The sequence below is a fragment of the Hyperolius riggenbachi genome, chromosome 11, assembly GCF_040937935.1.
Source record: "Hyperolius riggenbachi isolate aHypRig1 chromosome 11, aHypRig1.pri, whole genome shotgun sequence".
Classification (NCBI taxonomy): domain Eukaryota; kingdom Metazoa; phylum Chordata; class Amphibia; order Anura; family Hyperoliidae; genus Hyperolius; species Hyperolius riggenbachi.
This window is the reverse complement of record NC_090656.1, coordinates 173,222,587-173,246,777: the sequence shown is the minus strand read 5'-3', so window position 1 is coordinate 173,246,777 and position 24,191 is coordinate 173,222,587. Positions and strand designations below refer to the sequence as shown.

The window sequence follows — 24,191 nt, the reverse complement described above, 5'->3', positions numbered from 1 at the left end:
TTAAATAGCAATTCAACCAGGGGCGTAACTAGAAATCACAGGGCCCCCTGCAAAACATTGGATGGGGCCCCTTCCCGCCTTCTTTCCCTGCCCAGACTTTTCAAGCATCACTACAGGACACAGTGCTTGGAGAAGGGGTAGAAGGGCTGGGGTTAGAACAGGCTGTACACAAGAGTCTGCTGAACACGGAATAGGGACTGTCTAAAAATATTTGTCTGCAAAACTTTGTATGATTCCTTATCAGTAGATGCAGTCATTAGAACAACTGTGCAAAGAGCAGAAAGTTTTTTTTCTCTCCTTGCCCTTAGTTGTCAGTCTCACAGAACGGGAAACCCTGAGGGTTCTGGGCCCCCCTGCGGTTTCATCCCTTGCAGGGCCTTCTGTTACGCCCCTGAATTCGACCTGACGATCTTACAGAAAATTGCATGGTGTGTACCAGGCATTAGTCAATGGGATGGTTCACAGTTGAATGCCATTTCCGCACGCAGGAAAAAATGTACATCGCGTGTGCTTTCCCATTGCAATTCATAAGCTACTGTAGAATAACGTGCGCATTTAAATGCGCACAAATGTGCAGATTATGCGAGAAATCACATGCTGAAAAACTTGTGTTTTTTGCATGGATAAACTTGGTTCCAGCCTAAATCAAAAGAACAGCTTTGTACAAATTGCATGCACACCATTATAAATAAAAAATACAGCAACACCATCTAGCAAAACCTTACCTTACTTGTAAATTTTGTATACGCGTAAAAGCCTAATTTTTCAGCATAAAAAATGTGCTGAAAAGTTACTCCCTTGACTTATATGCGAGTCAGTGGAGCAAAACAGATGGTGGAGCAGGTTTTGTTAATGGAAGAGGAGCGTAAGGATTGTGCACTAGTGAACCTGCTCTTACAAGCTTGTGCCCTGCTGTGTCCGTGCCCTCCAGCCCCTACAACATGGTATGCAGAGTGTGCTGTTTAAGACTACCTGTGTCCCCTGGCCTGTGGAGCAGAGCGTGGAGGCAAGGTGTCAGCGGGGCAATGATCTGGCTATGGAGAGAGGGGTGACTTGAACTGGGTGCACATCTGGCTACTGTGGAGAGGGCTATGCTTGGGAGAGGATTATACGTGAGTCAATCACTTTTTCTTGGTTTCTGAGGGAAAAGTGGATAACTCGGCTTATACATGGGTTGGCTGATATGCAAGTTGTGAGGAAACGCGAACCGGCGCTAATACTCAGAGTGAGGCGGCTGACTCCGCGTTCAACATGGCAGCTGGCGCACAGTCGGAGCGCGGAGAAACCGCTGCATGCTCAAACAACAGGGCGGCAGATTCCGCGTCCAATGCGGCAAGTTGCACGCATAGGCCTGCTCCTCTCAGTAATGCGGAATGCGGAGAAAACACCGCACGCACGGACAGCGGTGCGGCGATTTCCGCATCCAACACAGCAGAAACATTACAACACATGACTGGTGTGGCTGGGACTGATAGTCCACATTGGTTTAGGAGGACGCGCGCGCAGAGAGGCAGGGCCTTTATGGCAGTCAGAAGGGGGTCAGCTGACCAAGCCGGTCAGCTGACAATTTCGGCAACTTTCATTGGTCCAGCACTTAGGGGAGGCGCTGGAGAGCGCTAGTGTATATATACTGGGTGCTGGTCATTCATCTGGTGTCTGGTGGCAGTCGGACCTTGTCAGTATCTGTGTTATTAGACAGTTTCGTAGGTGTTGATGATCACGGAGCTCACACCTTAGCCTAGGAATTCTGTTATTATCTGTGTTCTTATCTAGAACAGTTTCCAAGGTGTTGATGGCCAAGGAACTCACACCTTAGTCTAGGAATTCTGTACCATCTGTATCATTATTATTATCTAATCTAGTTCCAGGAGTTTTGAGAATCTAGGAGCTCACACTCAAGCCTAGGCATTGTTGATTATCTGTTATGACCTTCTGCTTTCCTGACCATTCTTCTGATCTCTGATTCTGTACCTTTGTCTTTCTGATACCTTGTTGCCAAACTCTGCTAGTCCCAGGAATCTGCATCTGTCTCCTGTCTCTGTACTGTATCTGTCCGTGTGTTTACGACCTGGCCTGTCCGACCTCGAGAACTATTTCTCCTGTTAAGAGATAGTTCACAGATCTGTTAGAGACACTGCCCATTGGTGTCACTCACGTTCTGTCCTTCCCACTCTCTCAGCCTGGCTCCGCCCCTTGGAGAGCATCAGACCTGTGGAAGGAATCTGATCCAGAGCAGTATCTCTTACTGTCTAGCACCTATCTCACAGGTGCTCTCCTCAAAGTATTACTGTTGCACCAAACACTCTCATCTCTCAGATGTCCAGAGGTTAGAAGATATATCTGATTATCGGTGATACTGCAGATCATCAATAATTGGGTATATATCTGTATTCTCGGTGATACTGCAGATCACCGGTAATCAGACACCGATCGTTACACAAGTATATACAGTAATTGGGTTGCTGCATCCAATTAAGGCTACCGCCATCTTGAAAACGCCAAGCACAATCTTGATTTTTCTGTGATTACAATTCTGGGAGCCTGTATAGGAGTGGCCAGCATGCCGCACGATCCTGGCTTCAGCTTGAAGTTAAGTAAATGAATGCTAAGTAAATGTGGCCAGTGTAAAAAAACAACCCCCCTTCCCTTTCACATATGAGGAGCACAAATTATGTTTTTAGATTTTCATTTTTTTAAAGTTACAGTCCTCTTCAAAGCTCAAGATAGCATATCAACTGTCTGAAAGTGATCTTTTGGAATGTAAAGAATTTACAAGCTCATGCAGAAAGAGAAAGGTATCTGAAAGGTATCCACAATCCTATATAAAAATACACAGTTTTCCAAAAATTAGGGCATTGTCACCATTTGCTGTATTTTTTTATGATTGTCCTTTGTTTACAAGATATCAGTGTATTATTCTTATACTTACTGTCTGTAGAGCTTGGGTGTTATTAAATACATATTTGAATGCCTAAACTGTACAGACATACAGTAGTCATATTTTATGATCTTTATAGCCGTAGCTTGTTATGCCTTCACATTCTCTTCTCATTCTTCTTTGCAGGATAGCTGGTTAACATTAAGCCATAGGAGTAGAACTCAGAGCACACCTGAAGACAGCACTGAACGATTGTCCGCATCCTCTCCAAAACTAAAAGAACGGAGTGGTAAGAGAACAAGCCAAATATGCTATTGTTTATCCATATGGTTTGCACACACTCTCAGCTGAGACAGAGAAGAAAGCCAGGGGCATCTCACCCACCAGGCAACTATAGGCGGTTGCCTGGGGCGCCATGAGGTGGGGAGGCGCATTCCCCCGCCGCTACTACCGTGACCATGTTTTTTTTTTTTTATATTATATTACCTCCCGACTCAGTCCCCGGTGCTCGGCACGCTACCATGTGCTCAGCAGTGCCTCCACTTCTCCCCAGCCAATAGAGCAATCAATACTGCTCTTCTCTGCCAGGCTCCTTCTTTAAAGCCGTGCCCCTTCTTCTCAGTAGCCACACAGGTAAAGTGTTTACCTCGTGTGGCCCAGCCTTTAACTCCGCCCCACGCCCAGGGCCAGCCCGCTCATGAGGCGGGGTGAAACTTTTGCCTCAGGCGGCAAATTTCCAGGGGCGGCATCCGCCCGTCCGTGCGGGGAGCCGGCCGCCGAGCTGGAGTGGTAGCTGGCAGGACGGGGATATTGGGCCTAGCAGCGGGGAGGGGGGGTCGGACCCCCCCCCTCCCTCGCCTGGGTCCCCCGTCCTCCGCTCCCCTCCAGCCTTACATAGAAGCAGCCGCTATTTGTAAGAGGCACGGGCGGGGAGGACTCACCTCTTCCTCGATCCAGCGTGCGCTCCACTGACGTCACTTCCTGCTGCAGGAAGTGATGTCAGTGGAGCGCACGCTGGGAAGAGGTGAGTCCTCCCCGCCCGTGCGTCTTACAAATAGCGGCTGCTTCTTCTATGTAAGGCTGGAGGGGAGCGCAGTTCGGGGGACCCAGGCGAGGGAGGGGGGGTACGACCCCCTCCCCGCCGCTAGGCCCAATACCCCCGTCCTGCCAGCTACCCCTCCAGCTCGGCGGCCCCCCAGAGCGCCCCCCCCCCCCCCCCCCCCGGGGTGGCGGCGGAAAATTTTTTTTTGCCTCAGGCGGCAAAAAGTCTAGGGCCGGCCCTGCCCACGCCAGTCAAACCAGGAGCCAGCGGCCAGCCAGCTTATGCCCCCGACAGTCTGACCCCCCACCTGTGTCAGTGGCTGCACACAGACACTGGAGCGAGACAGCCAGGAGACAGATGCAGTCACAGAGAGAAGAATGTGATGTGTCCGTGTTGGAGCCCCGCCCCCCGCACAAGACAGCAACACAGCCCGGGAGAAGGGACGTTTCTGCTCCAGAGTAGTGATGGGAATTCCGGCTCTTTTCAGAGAATCGGCTCTTCTGAATCGGCTCCCATTAAAGAGCCGGCTCTTACGGCTCTGAATCGGCTCTTCATTTAATATCACTAAACACCACTCAGAATCGGAGTAAAAGCCCCGCCCCCGTCTCCATGACAATTTCAGACTGCTTCTCTGACTGGGGCAATCCCTCCTGCTACTGCTCTGCTCTGCCCCATACACTCCTACAAGCTGCAAGAGGAGGACTACATCTCCCAACATGCCTCAGCGCCCTTTATTGCAGAGCAAAGCAGAGCTCTGTGGGGCGGCTGAGGCATCGGCTCTTTCAAAGCTGAGAACAGTCTCTTTTCGTTCGCAGCAAAGAGCCGGCTCTTAGAGCGACCGACCCATCACTACTCCAGAGATGATAAGCTGCATGCACAGGCAGAAGAGAAGGTATGCAGGCAGGCTGCTAAGAACACTTCCTGTCCTGTGTGCAGACTCCCAGTACTGTTATAACTGCTAGAATGTGCCCTGCTCTTTTGATACTAGAGTTTTCTTTGAAAGCTGGTTAGGCTGTAGGCTGGTAAAGCTGTAAACCTGTGCTTTAGTGCTTTGCTGTCTCTCCCTCTCCCCTCTCTGTTCCTCTGCCCCCTCTTCCATCTTATGCTGTCTCTACCCCTCTCTGTTCCTCTGCACTCTCTTCCATCTTATGCTGTCTCTCCATCTCCCCTCTGTTTCTCTGCACCCTCTTCCAACTTATGCTGTCTATCCCTCCCCCTCTCTGTTCCTCTACCCCCCTCTTACATCTTATGCTGCCTCTCCCTCTCTACTCTTTCCCTCTGCTCGGATTACATGTATTTTCTGGTGAAACGCTTCCACATTACGATTGATTTCTGACAACGCTGCCCCATTACGATTATTTTCTGGTGAAACGCTGCTGCCCTATGATTAATTTCTGGTGAAATGCTGCTGCAATAAGTGTATTTTCTGGTGAAACGCTGCCACCTTACGAATATTTTCCGGTGAACTGTTGCTGCAATAAGTGTATTTTCTGGTGAAACACTGCCACATTACGATTATTTTCTGGTGAATTACGATTCTGAATTACGATAATTACTATTATTTTCTGACGAAACACTGCCGCATTATGATTATTTTCTGGTGAAACGATGCTGCATTATGATTATTTTCCTGGGGGGGAGGGGCTTGGGGGGGGGGGGGCGCCACAGGTTTTCTCGCCTGGAGTGACAAAATGACTAGAGGCACCCCTGAAGAAAGCTTCACTGTTTAAAAACAAGTCCACAAAGCAGTAATTAATACTATGTGCTCAATGTCCTCCATTTTCTTAAAGGACAACTGTAGTGAGATGGATATGGAGGCTACGATATTTATTTCCTTTTAAGCAATACCAGTTGCCTGGAAGGCGTGCATCAAAAAAGGGCGTCTGGAAAAAAGGGCGCGGGATATAGCCAAAATTATAAGTTGTAATGTAAAACAATATTTTTCGTTTATAGCTTATAAACGATAGAGTTGGGCCGAACGGTTCGCCTGCGAACGGTTCCATGCGAACTTCAATGGTTCGCGTTCGCGACCCGCAGGCGAACCTTTGCGGAAGTTCGGTTCGCCCCATAATGCACATGGAGGGTCAACTTTGACCCTCTACATCACAGTCAGCAGGCCCAGTGTAGCCAATTAGGCTACACTAGCCCCTGGAGCCCCACCCCCCCTTATATAAGGCAGGCAGCGGCGGCCATTACGGTCACTCGTGTGCTGCCTGCGTTAGTGAGAGTAGGGCGAGCTGCTGCAGACTGTCTCTCAGGGAAAGATTAGTTAGGCTTAACTTGTTCCTGTCTGGCTGCATACCTGTTCTGTGAACCCACCACTGCAATCCTGTGCTGTGAACCCACCACTGCATACCTGTGCTGTGAACCCACCACTGCATACCTGTGCTGTGAACCCACCACTGCATACCTGTGCTGTGAACCCACCACTGCATACCTGTGCTGTGAACCCACCACTGCATACCTGTTCAGTGAACCCACCACTGCATACCTGTGCTGTGAACCCACCACTGCATACCTGTTCAGTGAACCTGCCACTGCATACCTGTTCTGTTCAGTGGACCCGCCACTGTATACCTGTTCATTGAACCCACCACTGCATACCTGTGCTGTGAACCCACCACTGCATACCTGTTCTGTGAACCCACCACTGCATACCTGTGCTGTGAACCCACCACTGCATACCTGTTCAGTGAACCTGCCACTGCATACCTGTTCTGTTCAGTGGACCCGCCACTGTATACCTGTTCATTGAACCCACCACTGCATACCTGTGCTGTGAACCCACCACTGCATACCTGTTCTGTGAAACCACCACTGCATACCTGTGCTGTGAACCCACCACTGCATACCTGTTCAGTGAACCTGCCACTGTATACCTGTTCTGTTCAGTGGACCCGCCACTGTATACCTGTTCATTGAACCCACCACTGCATACCTGTGCTGTGAACCCACCACTGCATACCTGTTCTGTGAACCCACCACTGCATACCTGTTCAGTGAACCCGCCACTGCATACCTGTTCTGTTCAGTGGACCCGCCACTGTATACCTGTTCAGTGAACCCACCACTGCATACCTGTGCTGTGAACCCACCACTGCATACCTGTTCTGTGAACCCACCACTGCATACCTGTTCAGTGAACCCACCACTGCATACCTGTTCAGTGAACCCACCACTGCATACCTGTTGTGTTCAGTGAACCCGCCACTGCATACCTGTTCTGTTCAGTGGACCCGCCACTGTATACTTGTTTAGTGACCCCGCTACTGCATACCTGTTGTGTTCAGTGAACCTGCCACTGCATACCTGTTCTGTGAACCCGCCACTGTATACCTGTTCTGTTTAGTGAACCCGCCACTGTATACCTGTTCAGTGAACCCGCCACTGCATACCTGTTGTGTTCAGTGAACCTGCCACTGCATACCTGTTCTGTGAACCCGCCACTGTATACCTGTTCTGTTTAGTGAACCCGCCACTGCATACCTGTTCTGTTCAGTGGACCCGCCACTGCATACCTGTTCTGTTCAGTGGACCCGCCACTGTATACCTGTTCAGTGAACCCGCCACTGCATACCTGTTGTGTTCAGTGAACCTGCCACTGCATACCTGTTCTGTGAACCCGCCACTGTATACCTGTTCTGTTTAGTGAACCCGCCACTGCATACCTGTTCTGTTCAGTGGACCCGCCACTGTATACCTGTTCAGTGAACCCGCCACTGCATACCTGTTGTGTTCAGTGAACCTGCCACTGCATACCTGTTGTGTTCAGCGAACCTGCCACTGCATACCTGTTCTGTGAACCCGCCACTGTATACCTGTTCTGTTCAGTGAACCCACCGCATCAGTGCGCATACCTGTGCATTAAGTGAACCCACCTACCTACGTGAGTGCACGCAGTGTGATATACCACTCCGTGCATACCCGATATGGACAAAACAGGTAGAGGAAGAGGTAGTGCCAGAGCCAGAGGAAGGCCACCCGGCAGGTCTGCGCGAGGTCGTGTAAATGTAATTTCGTGTGGACCTGGCCCACAGTACAGTGCTCGGAAGAAGGCACGTCCCATCACCTCCCAAGATTGTCAGGACGTGGTTGAGTATTTAGCGACACAGAACACCTCATCTTGCTCAGCCACCAGCGCTACTACTAGCACCACTTCCGCTGCATTTGACACTTCGCAAGAATTATTTAGTGGTGAAATCACTGATGCACAGCCATTGTTGTTACAGCCAGATGAATTTTCACCAGCTCATATGTCTGAGTTACGCGGCAACACTATGGATGTAACGTGTCAGGAGGATGAAGGACCTACTGATGGTGCAAGTTTGGATTTGTCTGAGGCAAGCGAAGCTGGGCAGGATGACTACGATGATGACGGTAATAGGGATCCTCTGTATGTTCCCAATAGAGGAGATGAAGAGGGGGACAGTTCAGAGGGGGAGTCAGAGAGTAGTAGGAGGAGAGAAGTTGCTGAAAGAAGCTGGGGCAGCTCTTCGTCAGAAACAGCTGGTGGCAGAGTCCGGCACCATGTATCGCCACCTATGTACAGCCAGCCAACTTGCCCTTCAGCATCAGCTGCTGAGGTCCCCATAGTGCCCACATCCCAGGGTGGCTCAGCGGTGTGGAAATTTTTTAATGTGTGTGCCTCAGATCGGACCAAAGCCATCTGTTCGCTCTGCCAACAAAAATTGAGCCGTGGAAAGGCCAACACTCACGTAGGGACAAGTGCCTTACGAAGGCACCTGGAGAAAAGGCACAAACAGCAATGGGATGGCCACTTGAGCAAAAGCAGCAGCAGCACACAAAAGCAAAGCCACCCTCCTTCTCCTCTTCCTCCTCCATCAGGTGCATTATCTGCTTCTGCCGCTTTCTCCCTTCCACCTTCACAGGCACCCTTCTCCACTCCGCCTCTGCCCTTGAGCGGTTCCTGCTCCTCTGCCCACAGCAGCAGTCAGGTGTCCGTGAAGGAAATGTTTGAGCGGAAGAAGCCAATTTCGGCCAGTCACCCCCTTGCCCGGCGTCTGACAGCTGGCGTGGCGGAACTGTTAGCTCGGCAGCTGTTACCATACCGGCTGGTGGACTCTGAGGCCTTCCGTAAATTTGTGGCCATCGGAACACCGCAGTGGAAGATGCCAGGCCGCACTTATTTTTCGAGAAAGGCCATACCCCAACTGCACCGTGAAGTTGAGAGGCAAGTGGTGTCATCTCTTGCGAAGAGCGTTGGGTCAAGGGTACACCTGACCACGGATGCCTGGTCTGCCAAGCACGGGCAGGGCCGCTACATTACCTACACAGCCCATTGGGTGAACCTGGTGGTGAACGATGGCAAGCAGGGCGCAGCGGACCAAATTGTGACACCTCCACGGCTTGCAGGCAGGCCTCCTGCCACCTCCTCTCCTCCTGCTACATGCTCTTCGCTGTCCTCCTCCTCCTTGGCTGAGTGGCAGTTCTCCTCTCCAGCTACACAGCCCCAGCTCCGCAGGGCCTATGCTGCATGCCAGGTAAGACGGTGTCACGCCATCTTAGACATGTCTTGTCTCAAAGCGGAGAGTCACACTGGAGCAGCTCTCCTGGCTGCTCTTAAGAAACAGGTGGATGAGTGGCTGACCCCGCACCACCTGGAGATAGGCAACGTGGTGTGCGACAACGGCAGCAATCTGCTTGCCGCTTTGCATATGGGAAAGCTGACACACATACCCTGCATGGCACATGTCATGAATCTAGTGGTTCAAAGATTTGTGGCAAAGTACCCTGGCTTAGCGAATGTCCTGAAGCAGGCCAGGAAGTTCTGTGGGCATTTGAGGCGGTCTTACACAGCCATGGCACGCTTTGCGGAAATTCAGCGCAAAAACAACATGCCGGTGAGACGCCTCATTTGCGATAGCCCGACTCGCTGGAACTCGACCCTGCTCATGTTCTCCCGCCTGCTAGAACAGAAGAAAGCCGTGACCCACTACCTCTACAACTACAGTAGAATGAAACAGTCTGGGAAGATGGGGATGTTCTGGCCCGACAACTGGACACTGATGAAAAATGCATGCAGGCTCATGCGGCCGTTTGAGGAGGTGACCAACCTGGTGAGCCGCAGTGAGGGCACCATCAGCGACTTAATTCCCTACGCTTACTTCTTGGAGCGTGCTGTGCGTAGAGTGGCGGATGAAGCTGTGAATGAGCGTGACCAGGAACCGTTACGGCAGGAACAGGCATGGGACCAATTTTCATCAGACCCAGCTGTTTCCTCAACACCTGCGGCAGCACAGAGGGGGGAGGAGGAGGAAGAAGAGAAGTCGTGTGCAGAAGACGAGTCAGACTCAGAGGATGATGAGCAAGGTGTTTCTTTGGGGGAGGAGGAGGAGGAGGAGGAGGAGGGGACAGCGGCAGGAGAACAACCTCAGCAGGCATCGCAAGGGGCTTGTGCTGCTCAACCTTCCCGTGGTATTGTTCGCGGCTGGGGGGAGGAGGTTGACTTACCTGACGTCACTGAGGAAGAGCAAGAGGAGATGGAGGGTACTGGATCCGACTTTGTGCAGATGTCGTCTTTTATGCTGTCCTGCCTGTTGAGGGACCCCCGTATAAAAAACCTCAAGGGGAATGACCTGTACTGGGTGGCCACACTACTAGACCCTCGGTACAGGCACAAAGTGGCGGACCTGTTACCAACTCACCGGAAGGTGGAAAGGATGCAGCACATGCAGAACCAGCTGTCAACTATGCTTTACAATGCCTTTAAGGGTGATGTGACGGCACAACGCCAGCAGGGTACCACTGCCACTAATCCTCCTCCCGTGTCCACGCAGTCAAAGACAGGACGCTCCAGCGATCTCATGGTGATGTCGGACATGCGGACGTTCTTTAGTCCAACGCCTCGCCGTAGCCCTTCCGGATCCACCCTCCACCAACGCCTGGAACGGCAGGTAGCCGACTACCTGGCCTTAAGTGTGGATGTAGACACTGCTGTGAACAGCGATGAGGAACCCTTGAACTACTGGGTGCGCAGGCTTGACCTGTGGCCAGAGCTGTCCCAATTTGCCATCCAACTTCTCTCCTGCCCTGCCGCAAGCGTCCTGTCAGAAAGGACCTTCAGCGCAGCTGGAGGCATTGTCACAGAGAAGAGAAGTCGCCTAAGTCACAAAAGTGTTAAGTACCTCACCTTTATCAAAATGAATGAGGCATGGATCCCGGAGGGCTGCTGCCCGCCCCAAGACTAAGTCAGTCCCCGCACACACAGCATCTCTGCCTGCACGCCGTGTGACTGGCTGCCTGGCCTGCCCCAAGAAGACTAAGTCGCTCCCAGTCCCTCCACACAGCATGTCTGCCTGCAGGCCGCTTGACTACCTTCTCCGCCACCACCAACAGGGTCCGGGACTCCAGGCGGATTGCTGAATTTTTTAGGCCGCTGCTAGCAGCGGCCACTGTAATAATTTTTCTGGTGCGTGTACATGACTGCCTAATTTTTCTGGCTGCACTGCGGGCAGCTGCAACAACAAAAGAAAAGGCATGTACATGCGCCCATTCCCCTTCGTGATCATTACCTTGCCGTGGTGAAGGGGCTTGCGTATCACAATGAAGCAATGACCGGCGCCTAGATGAGTGTCTCGGGGGGCACACCCACGATAATAAGGTCGTTGCCTCATTGTGGTCAGACCAAATTTGATCAGCTGGACAGTCACTGTTCTGTCATTCAGCTACATCAGCCAGGCGACCATATGGGCTGTAAAGCCACCAAAACCTGCACTCTCGCCATGGTGCGCACCAGTCCAGCACGGCCGTCACTACACAAACAGCTGTTTGCGGTGCGTTACACGGTGAGTTTGGTGTGTCAGTGTGAAGCAGTACCTTAATTACACTACCTGATTGATGTATACACATGCAAGATGTTTGAAAGCACTTTAGGCCTGTCATTTAGCATTCAATGTGATTTCTGCCCTCAAAACGCTGCTTTGCGTCAAATCCAGATTTTTCCCCGGGACTTTTGGCATGTATCCCACTCCGCCATGCCCCCCTCCAGGTGTTAGACCCCTTGAAACATCTTTTCCATCACTTTTGTGGCCAGCATAATTATTTTTTTTTTTCAAAGTTCGCATCCCCATTGAAGTCTATTGCGGTTCGCGAACTTTAACGCGAACCGAACCTTCCGCGGAAGTTCGCGAACCAGGTTCGCGAACCTAAAATCGGAGGTTCGGCCCAACTCTAATAAACGAAAATCTAGTGCTAAATAGGTTGAATAAACGGAAATGAAACGGCAAAATACCGTCTATAACAAAAACGAATTCGGAAATGAAATGTCAAATAGCGTCTAACATAAAACGATATTTACACTTGTATTAAGCATAGTAATACAATGGTAGATTTTACAGGTATTTTACTGCAATTATACCTAACTGTAGGCTCACACAGATCTCTCCCTATCCCTATACCTAACCTCTAGACCCCCCCCCCCCATGTGTAAATATACATAATTTAATAAATGTAATATATTACAAATATTGTACTGTAACTATACCTAACCCTACTCTCACACAAAACCCTCCCTGTACCTATCTCTAACCCCTAGACCCCCCGGTGGTGCCTAACCCTGACCACCCCCCTGGTGGTGCCTAACTCTAACCACCCCCCTGGTGGATCCTAACCCTAAAACCCCCCTGGTGGTGCCTAACCCTAAACACCCCCCTGGTGGTGCCTAACCCTAAGCACCCCCCTGGTGGTGTCTAACCCTAAGCACCCCCCTGGTGGTGTCTAACCCTAACACCTCCCTGGTGGTGCCTAACCCTAAATCTCCCCTCGTGGTGCCTAAAGCCTAGTACACACTAGCAATTTTGATTGGCCAATCATTGGTCAATTTTACCACCTCCATGTAGTATGACCATTTACCTATATAATCTGCATAGAATTGAAAATCTGTTTGGCCCTCATACTACATGGAGGTGGTAAAATTGACCAATCATTGGCCAATCAAAATTGCTTGTGTGTACTAGCCTTAACACTAACCACCCACCTGGTGGTGCCTAAACCTAACCATCCCCCTGGTGATGCCTAACCCTAACCATCCCCCTGGTGGTGCGTGTTACAGGCAAATTACGAAATTCAGGCATTCTATAGAATGCCTGACCATTTTAGGCAAAGTACAAAATGTCTGTTTTTGTTACATACTTTGCAATTGACCCCCTTAAATGCTATTTCTCATAATTAGATTCACCTGTGTATGTAGGTCAGCGGTCACTGAGCTTACCAAGCCAATTTGAGTTCCAATAAAATGACAATTTATGCACCTGCCCAATTTTATTTAAACAATTATTACGGACTTTCTGTAAATCCAATAAACTTCATTTCACTTCTCAAATATCACTGTATGTGTCTCCTATATGATATATTTAACTGACATTTTTTATCGTAACAACCAACGATTTATATAGGAAAATCATGACAATTAACAAGGTTGCCCAAACTTTCGCATCCCACTGTACTGATTTGTCCAAAGGTGGCCACGCACAATACAATTTTTTTATCTTTTTTTTTATTATTATTCAAGAAGAACAATCAATTTTTCTGATTGATTGATTGTAACATTTAAAAAAATATGGCCAATGTATCACACACGTGTTCAATTTTGCCCAATTATGAAAGAAAAAATCTGCTTGCAATCTCCAATTTTTCTGGTATTTTTTTTCTTTTCTGCATGTGTTGTGTGACTGTATGCAGATTTTCTTATTGCAATTTTTTCATTCATACCAATTGACTTCATCTATATGAAAATTTATCTATTAAAGTTCAAATTTGCATGCAATTTTTCAAACAAAATTTAGTTTTTTTGCATTTCATTAACTTAAAGAGAATCTGTACTGTGAAAATCTTACATAAATAAATGTACCAGCCTGTTTGTTGTCTTCTCCTAGCCCCCTCCGTGTCATTTTTTATGCTCCCGCTGCTTTCCTGGTCATAAAATCACTGTTTTATTCATTGTTTTTGTAAACAATGAAGATGGCCGCCAAACAGGAAATACATCATCAGAGCAGGTGACTGTTTGCAGAAGCTCCTCTCAAATGTGACTTGATTAATGGAATGTTACTCCCATGTGTTGCCTTATCTGCTTGTCTGAGCTCTGCACTGATCTCTCTGCACTCACAGCTGTTTGAAATGTCTCAGCTCCAGGAGCCTTGCAGAGACATTGCCTGTGACTCATACACACACAGGAGAGCCTGCAGGGGGCGTGCATAACTTCTCCCTATCACAGCAGAGACAGTGCATTCCTCTTTGTCCCGACAATGCTTGACAAGAAAAGAAGATTCGATCTATTTCAGAGACAGTGCAACTAGAAAAGGCTGCAGTAATCCAGACCACATTAGAACAGGTATAGGAACTTATAGAATAGAAGAAATAAGGCTGAACATTTTGAACATAGTCTCTTTATCCAGATTACATCCTCCATACGTATATTCACGTCATTGCAAGTGGCTCCTGAAAGCCACCCGACGTAAATATAAGTTGCTGTCATTTAATGAGCACAGCAGGCGTGCAGGCACGTCCGGCTTACTGAAGTGGGGTGGGGTAGGGGGGTTACAGAGGCACATGTGGCCAACTATGGGGGAGGGGGGGTATAAAGGAGCACATCTGGCTAACTAGGGGGGTGGAGGATTAAAAAGTCCCATATCAATTAAAGAAAAATCCAAATAATATATTGTCGCCATGCATTGTACTAGGATCGTACTTTAAACACTGTAATAACCAGGACAAATGAGCAAATCAAATGTGTGGGTTTAATCTACAGTAGTACTTATTATTTTTAAAATATAATGGCTGAAAACTGAGAAATAATTACTTTTTTCATTTTTTCCCCCCTTATTACTTTTAAAATTCATACAAAATTAAATAATTCTTAGCAAAAAGTACCACCCAAAGAAAGCCTAATTGGTGGCGAAAAAAACAAGGTATAGATCATTTATGTGTGACAAGTAGTGATTACGTTATTGGCTAATGAATGGGAGGAGTGTGAAATGTAGAAAATTGTTCTGGTTTTTTAGGGGGAAAACCCCAGGGACGCGAAGTGGTTAAACAAACGCAATTTGCACATTGCAATGGGGAGAGATTTAACTATGTTAGAAAATCACAAAATGCAAACCACACAAATGCACCAAAAAACGAGATTTACAATGAAATATATTAGGTGTGCGGAAAAAGAGATGTTGCTAATCGCATACAAAATTTAATATCTATGAATGGGGCCTTACGTTAGCCAATTAAAGGCTGTACACTGCAGCTATGTTCCTCATAAAAACACTGTAGCTATTTCTTTCCATGCTGCCTCTTACAGGACCGTAGTGTTCTATGGGCACTTAAATTTCCCCTTCAGAAGGTAATCACTAATGGAAATAACTTCATGCTATCTAAACCAACCCAAACATTTTGCAAACAGTTGTTGTTTACTTACTGAAAATAAAAAGTTGTGGCATTTTAAGCAGGATTGACATACCTCACACACAGAGTTAACAAGTCTTTCTCAATTGCAATATGCAAAGTACCATGCAACTTAAAGAGAATCTGTACTCTAAAATTTTTACAGCAAAAAGCATACCATTCTATTCATTATGTTCTCCTGGGCCCCTCTGTGCTGTTTCTGCCACTCTCTGCTGCAAACCTGGCTTCTAATTGCCAGTTTTAGGCAGTGTTTACAAACAAACTAACCAGCTTGTTATGGGCTCACATAAGCAGAGTGTGTGAGTCATACAGAGCCTGCAGGGGGCCTGGAGGGGGTGTGTATAGCTTCTGCCAATGACAAGCAGTGCAGCACATTCCACACATTCCAGCCTCTGCCGACAGAAGAGAGAAGATTAGATCATATAACAGAGATAACACAGCTACTGTGCAATTAGGAAAGGCTGCAGTAAGCCAGAGCACATTAGAACAGGCAAAGGAACTTATAGGATAAAAGAACTAAGGCTGAAAATTTTGTTACAGAGTCTCTTTAACACATGCTACTATGCAAATGTAAAGTGCTCTCTTCAAGTTCATATAGGGACACTTCTATTTATTTTATGTATGTACTTTGGGTAATAAAAAGTACTTACCTCTCTATAATCCTGCAGTAACCAGGCTGTACTCACTCATTGCCTCATTGCCTAGTAATTGGCTGCTATGTGGAGGACAAGAGAGCAGGTTTGATGCACGGAAGGCATTACAACATTGGAGGCATGTGCGAAAAACGCAATGCACCAATTTTGTCCTTTTTATCGAATCAAATGAAAATCGGTGCCTCAACAAGCATGCCTGATCGATGATTCAATCGATTTTGGGATGAAACTGGTCGAATGTATCACTTAAACATGCTGGAAAATCTTGGTCCGACATGGTCAATTGTGTGCATGGCAAAAACGGCATGCAATATTGTGATGAAAGAGGTACGCAATAACCTGAAGTGTAAAATGTCCCTCCTGGTGCCTTTGTGCAGTGTAAATTCTCGCCCTCCTGCACCGTCAACCCTGTGTGGCACCAGACGAGTGTGTGTAATGTCACACACGCCCCATGGTGCACGATTCAACACGTGGCGGTGCTCATGGTAATGGCGGATACAGGGGTGATGGGCCAGCGGAATAGGTGAGAATTTACACTGCAAGGACATGAGTATGGGATCCCTGGTTTCCACTTGCGGACCCCTCAAATATTACCGACAAGCCCTGATCAGAACCACGCTCCTTGTGAAGCATGAGTGCAGCCGTACTGCGCCTGGACTTGTATGGCCGTGCCTGCCCCGTAAGCCGGAGCCATTCATGCATGAGTGGCTCTGATCTACTGCCCAGGCCAGGCGGTGCTGTATCGCGGCCACTCTCATGCCAGAAGAGGAGCATGGCCCTGATCAGGTTACCAACAAACCCTTGTCAGCAATGTTTGGAGGGTCCACTTCAACTGGAAGTTCCATGAGTGGCAAGGGGACCAGATAATGCCATAAAAAGCCTCATAAGGATCCAGATCTCCTTAGTGTTTCTGAACCCGAGCTTTGGCTTGAGTTCTCTTTAAAATATCCCTGTATTCCAGAATCAAGTTAGGTGGACTGGTGACTGCAGAGCTGGAGATGGCTGAGGTCAAATTGACCTCCATGATGTTGGTGGTTCCTGGACTACCAGTGGACATTGTAAAGCTTTGACCTTGGCAGAGTGACACTGTGTTGCTGTTCTACTTTGTGCAAAGAGCTTCACCCTGCCGCGGTTACTGTTTTACTATCATCAATGGGACAAATCCATTACATCTTCAGTAAGATTTGAAAACTAAATCTTAGCATGTTTTCTGGTCCGAACCTGTAACATTTACAGTATATCAGTATATTAAATGGACTTTGCACCTTCAAAATCATGGGTACAACACAGCACATGACCTTACATTTTGAATAAAGACTTTAAATACCAGCATAAAACCCTTGACCAATCTGTTGTAGGTGCTTTAAATATTTTCACCACAATCTAAAAAAAATAATAATATATTTCCACATGATTTGACTGTTCTTTTACCTCATTTCTCTCAGTGAGCTTGCCAGCTACAAGTCCTACTAATCATGTGCAATTGATGAGACCTCGTCAAGTGGCAGCCTGGAACAATGAACCCAGCTGGACACAAGGGGTGCCACGAGGTAAGGTCTGAGGTTTCCAAGAAAGCAGCCTAAACATTGTAAATTGTGTACCACATGCCCAGGGAAACAGACAATGACCTACAAATATGGGGTCTTTCAAGGTGAAAAAAATTCAAAAGACCAGAGGACTTTAAAAAAAGACAGGTTTCCAGGGTCACTCTCAACCTGTCACCTAGACAACACTCCTCACACATCAGAAGATATATGCTAATAAACATTAAAGCCTTTGGTTATATCAGGTCTAGATCCCTGGGACGAGTCTGTACAGACCCAAAGTCAACTTGTAGACTTACTATGCGTCTGTTTCAATGTGGGGGGCAGAGGGCCTACAGAGCGATGCAGAGACGTGACGTCAAACAGAGAGTGGGTGCGAGGACAAAGCAATCAGCTGTCGCTCAGCTGAGTTTATCTGCCAGGGCGCATCACTGGCAGAGTGGCAGCTGCTTGACGGTGCCACTGTACACGAGTTGGATTATCGTCTGAGGGAGTTGTTATCAGCTGCCACAGTTGACTTGCATCCAGACCTTTTTTCCCACTTATTGACCAGAGCAGTTTTGACAGTTTAGCTATGTCCTTATTTAATCAGAAATAGCTTTATCCCTACTTAGGTAGGACACAGAAATGAAATATATATTGTTTTTTTCAAGACAAACTAGGCTTTCATTGTATGCCATTTTTTCCCCTTGAACAATTTTGTTTTCTATGAATTTTAATGGGAAAACGAAGAAGAAAAAAAAAATTATTTCTCAGTTTTACCAATTCCAGTTAAAAAATAAAAAGTGCTACTGTAGATAAAAAACACAAATTTTGTTTGGCTATTCTTACTGCTTATCACAAAACTTAGATTTTGTTCCGGTCACAATTTATGGTGAAGATATTTGGTTCTGAAATAATGCTACAGAGTGTATTTTTCACTATGAAATGAGAAAATAAAAGTATTTTTAATAGTAAAAATCAATCCCATTAGCTCAGGAAACATATATCCTCATTCACCAATTATTGCTGCATCAGATAGTGCCAGAAATGTGCACAGGAGCAAGCCCAATCCTGCACAGCACTGCTTCTGTACAAGTCAGTAGATCTACTGACTTGTGGCTTAGATGAAGTCACAGAGGACGTATATCTACTGACTGAGTTTAAATCATTGAAAAAGTTGTACAACTGATTGTTTGGCTAATGAAAATGGTTGTATGTATGTATATACAGTAAAACAAAAAGTTTGCTTTCTTAAAACAGAAAGAATTTGCGATAATTCAGGTTGGAGTGAGCTTGAGATGTCTCCCAGTGCATCACTGCTGAATATATGCAAATTAACCATTGTTACCCTTAGAAGCTAAACACACCTCCAGAACCGCTGCAATGCAATGATGTGTCAGCTTGTTAATTTGAAGGTTACACCCCCTTTAAAGTTGCATGGGGTTAAATATGATGGGCTGGTAATGGTACTGTGTGTGTGTATATATATATATATATATATATATATATATATATTAGTTACTGGTTACTGGACTACCCACAGGAGCAGATCACTGATGAAAAAGATCCTCCATCTTTATCAGGAGTGCTTGTTTTGAAAAACGAGTTGTCAAGGTGCATTGGAAGACACTTTGCTATCAGTACTTTCTGCTATAAGAGTGCGTTTTCAAAATAAATCATGGACACGCCCACTGCCCTCACACCTGACAACAGAGGCCAGCTTATAATAATGCAGGTGAAAATCAGGCATGCCCACAATCCATGAAGCACCAGCCCATCATATGTAACCCCATGCAACTTTAAAGGGGGTGTAACCTTCAAAAATAAAAATTTGCCAAAAAATAGGGCCCCCAAAATATTTGTCAAACTTTTATTTTTCTAAAATAAGTCGCTATATTTCCCCCATTTTTTTCCCTTTTATCTGGTCTGGGTGCCTTTGCCTAACTGCAGGAACTGCGCAATGCCAGAGGGATTGTGAGAAGGTGTAAAATTGTGTTTACCAGGCATAAGACTATTGTCTAGGGCAGGCATTGGCAAACTTGGCCCTCCAGCTGTTAAGGAACTACAAATCCCACAATGCATTTGCCTTTGAGTCATGACTGTGGCTGTCAGACTCCTGCAATGCATTGTGGGACTTGTAGTTCCTCAACAACTGGAGGGCCAAGTTTGCCCATGCCTGGTCTAGGGGATGTTTGCTCTGGGAGTGACAGTAAGCTGTGGCTGTAGGGAGGGAAAATTAACACTGAGATAGATTGAAAAAATAAGAAAATGGTAGAATTGATGTCACTTTTGGCATCAAAGAGAAGCTGGAAACCAGTTGAAATATTCTTTTCATTTTTCATATCACTTTTCTCCTAAATAGTTGTAGCAACTTGGAGGGAGATGGCACCCAGCTCCGGCACTGCCGAGCTCCAGGCACCGATATGACCTGCTTTGGCTACTACATAGAAATTAATGGTTGTAGGCAATCGTAGACGATTGGCTACAACTAGCAGGCGTTTAGGCTCTGGGTTATGAGGTGAGGTTTAAGAACTTAGAGACTGGGGCTATGGTTATGCATTAGGTGTGTGTGTGTGTGTGTGTGTGTGTGGGGGGGGGGGGGGGTCAGTTTAGGCATTTATGTGGTGGGTTAGGGTTAGGCATTAGCTGGGTGGGTTCAGTTTAGACACTTAGAAGGGAGGGTTCAAGTTAAAATAGGTGCCAGGAACTGCATAATAAAATATTGGTACACTAAATTACCAGTATTATACCACTAGCAGCACCACCCGGCACCCAAATGAAGCAGTGCCGCTGCAATGCATAAACCATTTGTCTGGTATGGCTTACTATAGGAAATCTCCCTATGTGCAGAAATAGTGTGTTGCACAGTCTACAATGTAAACGACACCACAGTGCTCTTCTGAGGCCTTTGTAATATTAAGAGACAGAATTCTTCTGTTTGGAGAAATACACTCTGGTCTGCAGTTTAGTCACCAGCGCTTTCTTTTTTTTTTTTTTACAGAATGCCCCATTAGTCCTCCTGCCTTGTGGAACTATTGTTGTGGTGAGATTCTGAAAAGGGACAGAGAAGAGATCCTAAAGCGTATGACAGAAGGGGTTCTCAACAATCTTATGGACACCATGAGATCCAGATTGGTGCTTTCACGAGATGACTCTGAAAACATAAATGCAGAGCCTACTCTGAGGGGCAGAACACGGATATGGCTGGACATATTGTCTGAAAAGGGTGAAGAGGCTGCTAAGATGGGTTTAGAAATCCTTTATTCCCAAAGGATAATTCCCCTCCACTCAATAAAACCAGTTTGACATTAAGAATTGCATGCACATTTCATAGATGTTCACAGATGTGATGCACTTTTCCATGTTCTTGGTGAGAACCAGAATAACCAAGGTATATATAAACATTGAGTGTGGCTGGAAAATGGTGTAAACGAGAAATACCTGAATAATGAACTGTATATACCAAACAAAGATAAAAGAAAATCTGTGTTTGGTGAGCTATTTTTGCATAAACACTAAATCAAATATTGATTTGAAAACAAGCTTTGCAAGGTTTTGTTCCAGAACTAAACCCCTTTTTTGTATTCAGGATATTATTATTATTATTATTATTATTATTATAAACTTTATTTATAAAGCACTAACATATTACACAGCTGAAGAGTCATAGGTGTAAAATTCTGCAGGACATTTTTGTTTCAGGGTAATTGCTCTGCTTAGACTTGCAGCAGTTCTAGCAGTGACAGTTAGACAGGAGGAATACTTTGTTGAATTACTTATACGCTCTTAGCTTTCAGTAGTGTAAATGCACATTGGCAAGGATATTGATGAACATGATAGTGTGTGAATATTAAGTGACCTGGATGCAGTTCTTCATTCACAGATCAGCTGCAGACATCCTTTCTGGGAAAAGAAGGTTGAATCATCGTGATATGGAATGTAGCTCCTCATTTCTGGACAAGAGCAGTGACTTATTCACAGGCTGAAGCTCCTCAGATTTTACCCTGTTCATTGATAGGATTCGGTCAACAGCTGGGGCTGCCGGGATGCTGGGCCTGTAAAGACTTCTCACTTTCCTTTCTTCCTCTACAGAGTCCACCACTGCTGAGAAGTTATTGTAGTAGCCAACCTGTTATGGGTGAGGGGAGTTAAGATGGTTGCATTTGTTATATGATCCCTGTCACATGGGCCCCTGGTAAAGGAAATCACCTGCGGGGAAGGGAGAGTGAAAGTTGGGGGCCACCAAAGTTTTACTGGAGGACTCCATGATTTGCAGTCCCTTCCCCCCCCCCACCCCCCCCCCCCCCCACCCCCCACATCCAGTGCCACCTTCCCATGCCAGTTCTTTGTCCAGCAAAGGCATGCAAATGCAGTAGATGCAGAACCTCATTTTCAACAAGAATGGTGTACATTTGACATGAATGTGATGTGCTGTCTCACCTGACTGAAATTCCTATATACATATAGTTCTCTTCATTGCAATGTTACATTAGTCCACTGTTTTTGCTAGTGTTACAGAAATAAGTAGTATTTAAAGTCTTGCTGAATAACCCAAAATAGGCCTTGCGCTGACTAGTTCGGCACTGCACTACAAACCTGGGGCTTTTTCCTTCCTTGCTGTCATCCCGCACTGTTCGATCCCCGTGTCACCCTCTGAACACTGGACACACGGCCTCATGCCGGGCAGCTCCTTTAAAGCATTCTGTGCTTGTGCAGTAAGCAAAAATTGCTACTGCTCATGCACAGAACACTCCTGGCTGTGGGTGCACAATAGAGGAGGCGCGCTGGCATCGCCGTGCATGCACAATGGCTGGGCAGCTTACAGAGAGGGAAAGTGGAGGAGCGCGGAATGACGTTGAGAGAGCAGGAGAACTTCTGGGGGTTGAAAGAAGCCCCAGGTAAGTAACTGGGCAATTTTTTTTCAGTGAAGTGTCCCTTTAAGCTAACTACACAAATGCAATAATTGTCGCCTGTCGGGGATTGGGAAACAATCCCTCGGGGAACAATTTGGGGGCTGATGATGTACAAACACATCACTAGCCTTAACACTAGTGATGCATTATGTTGCTATGGAGGAGGGCAGAGGCACAACGATCAGTGAATGACAAAGCAGATTCCTGCGGGTGGAGGGAAGCACAAACAACATTGTGGTAAGTCCTTCTTGGGCGTCGGAGGTCATTAAAGATCCAACAAGACAGAAGATCAATAGGGGGCCACTGTACACATGGAACAAGTGTCGGCTGAAACAGTCATTATCATATCTTTCGGAAGACTTGTCTTCTCCAGGCATGCACTCCAGTGCCCCCCTCCCCGCCAAATAAAAACACAGAAGGAGGCACAGTGGGACTAAGGGAAGCACAAAGGGATGTACACAGAGCCGGGTCATCCAGGGGCCTGGTTTATGCTAACCACCAACAAATCTTGCCAAAGAAGCTAGGTGGCCATCAAACATGGCTTGCCTAGGGCACCATTTCACTTTAATCCATCTCTGGACGCACAGTGGGGGGGGGGGGGGGGGGGGGGGCAGCGGTGGCTCAGAGGGACTGAAGGTGGCAGAAGGAAACAGAAGGAAACACACAGGGAGAAAAAAGGAGGCATGGGGGCAGAGGGACACACGAGGGCAGAGGTGGCACAAGGGGACTGATGGCAGTACAAGAAGACAGAAGGAGGCCCAAGGGGACAGATGGAGATACATACACCAGTGGGTGCATGGATTTGCTTGGGGTATGTGGCTTGGTTTGAGAACATGGTGCCCCCCAGGACCAATGGCACTCCAGGCAGTGGCCTATAATGCCTATGCCTTAAAATGCCCGTGCCTGGAAGTGATAAGAGTTACAGGACAGTGAAGAACCTTGTTAGCACAGACCTACTGATTTTTACTTTCCTCTTTTGGCATTTAGTAGAGCTTTAAAAGTATTATTTCGTGAACGCAGTATGGAATTCAGTTCTCTTTACGACAATGTTATCTCATTTAACTATTTTGCTAAAGTCTCAGTACTAAGGAATTTTATTTAATTAAATATTATATTTCATGTATTTGTAATTTTTTTATAAGCTGTTCCTATCTCTGTAGCCTGACGCTTCAAATTAGATCATGATCATAATTATTTTTATATTGCTCAAAATAAAATACAAAGGCCCATATGCAATTCACTTTTTCTCCTAAAAATACTTTTCTCTCCAAAAATACTTTTGATAGCACTTTTCACCAACTCTTGGGTATTTTTTCAATTGTAAAATGTTGAAAAATGTAAATCTCATTCATCCCTCTCTATACTACTGTTATATCTGTTTAACTATATTTAGGTTTACTCTGGTACAATATGTTGTTTAGAATTTACAAATAGATCATTCATTGCATTATATTTGGAAGAATAAACAATTTTCTCATCCATATATATTTATTGTGTCATATTTTTACTGCACCTATTTATTTAACCTTTAGTTTAGGGGTCGACTTATACATGAGTCACAAGCAACACTGAGCCCACTGAGTAATTTGTGTACTATTAGGGACATTCCCATTTTCAGCAATTTATTCAGTGGTAAGTGACATTTTCTTGATAGGAAATGCCAAGAAAGCACAAGTCTAAAGGTGCGTACACACGCACTACATCCGGCAACGACGGGTCCTTCAGACCCTCCCGCTGGGCGGACATTCAGCCGACAGTAGTGCGTGT

The 24,191-nt window shown here is 46.5% G+C and overlaps 1 protein-coding gene across 3 annotated transcripts in view; it reads left to right on the top strand.

The window, feature by feature from the left end:
• LOC137538102 (receptor-interacting serine/threonine-protein kinase 2-like) overlaps positions 1 to 23,815 on the top strand; it is a 96,828-nt gene extending 73,013 nt beyond the window's left edge. For 2 of the 3 annotated variants that reach the window (XM_068260110.1, XM_068260109.1), the window contains 3 exons: positions 3,065 to 3,167; positions 17,431 to 17,535; positions 20,513 to 23,814. In XM_068260110.1, coding sequence (XP_068116211.1) covers positions 3,065 to 3,167; positions 17,431 to 17,535; positions 20,513 to 20,817 — 513 coding nt within the window. In that variant the 3' untranslated portion in view covers positions 20,818 to 23,814. Of the gene's footprint in view, positions 1 to 3,064; positions 3,168 to 17,430; positions 17,536 to 20,512 lie in introns of all 3 variants that reach the window. The other variant, XM_068260111.1, reaches the window with a different exon arrangement.
• The last annotated feature ends 376 nt before the right edge of the window (positions 23,816 to 24,191 follow it).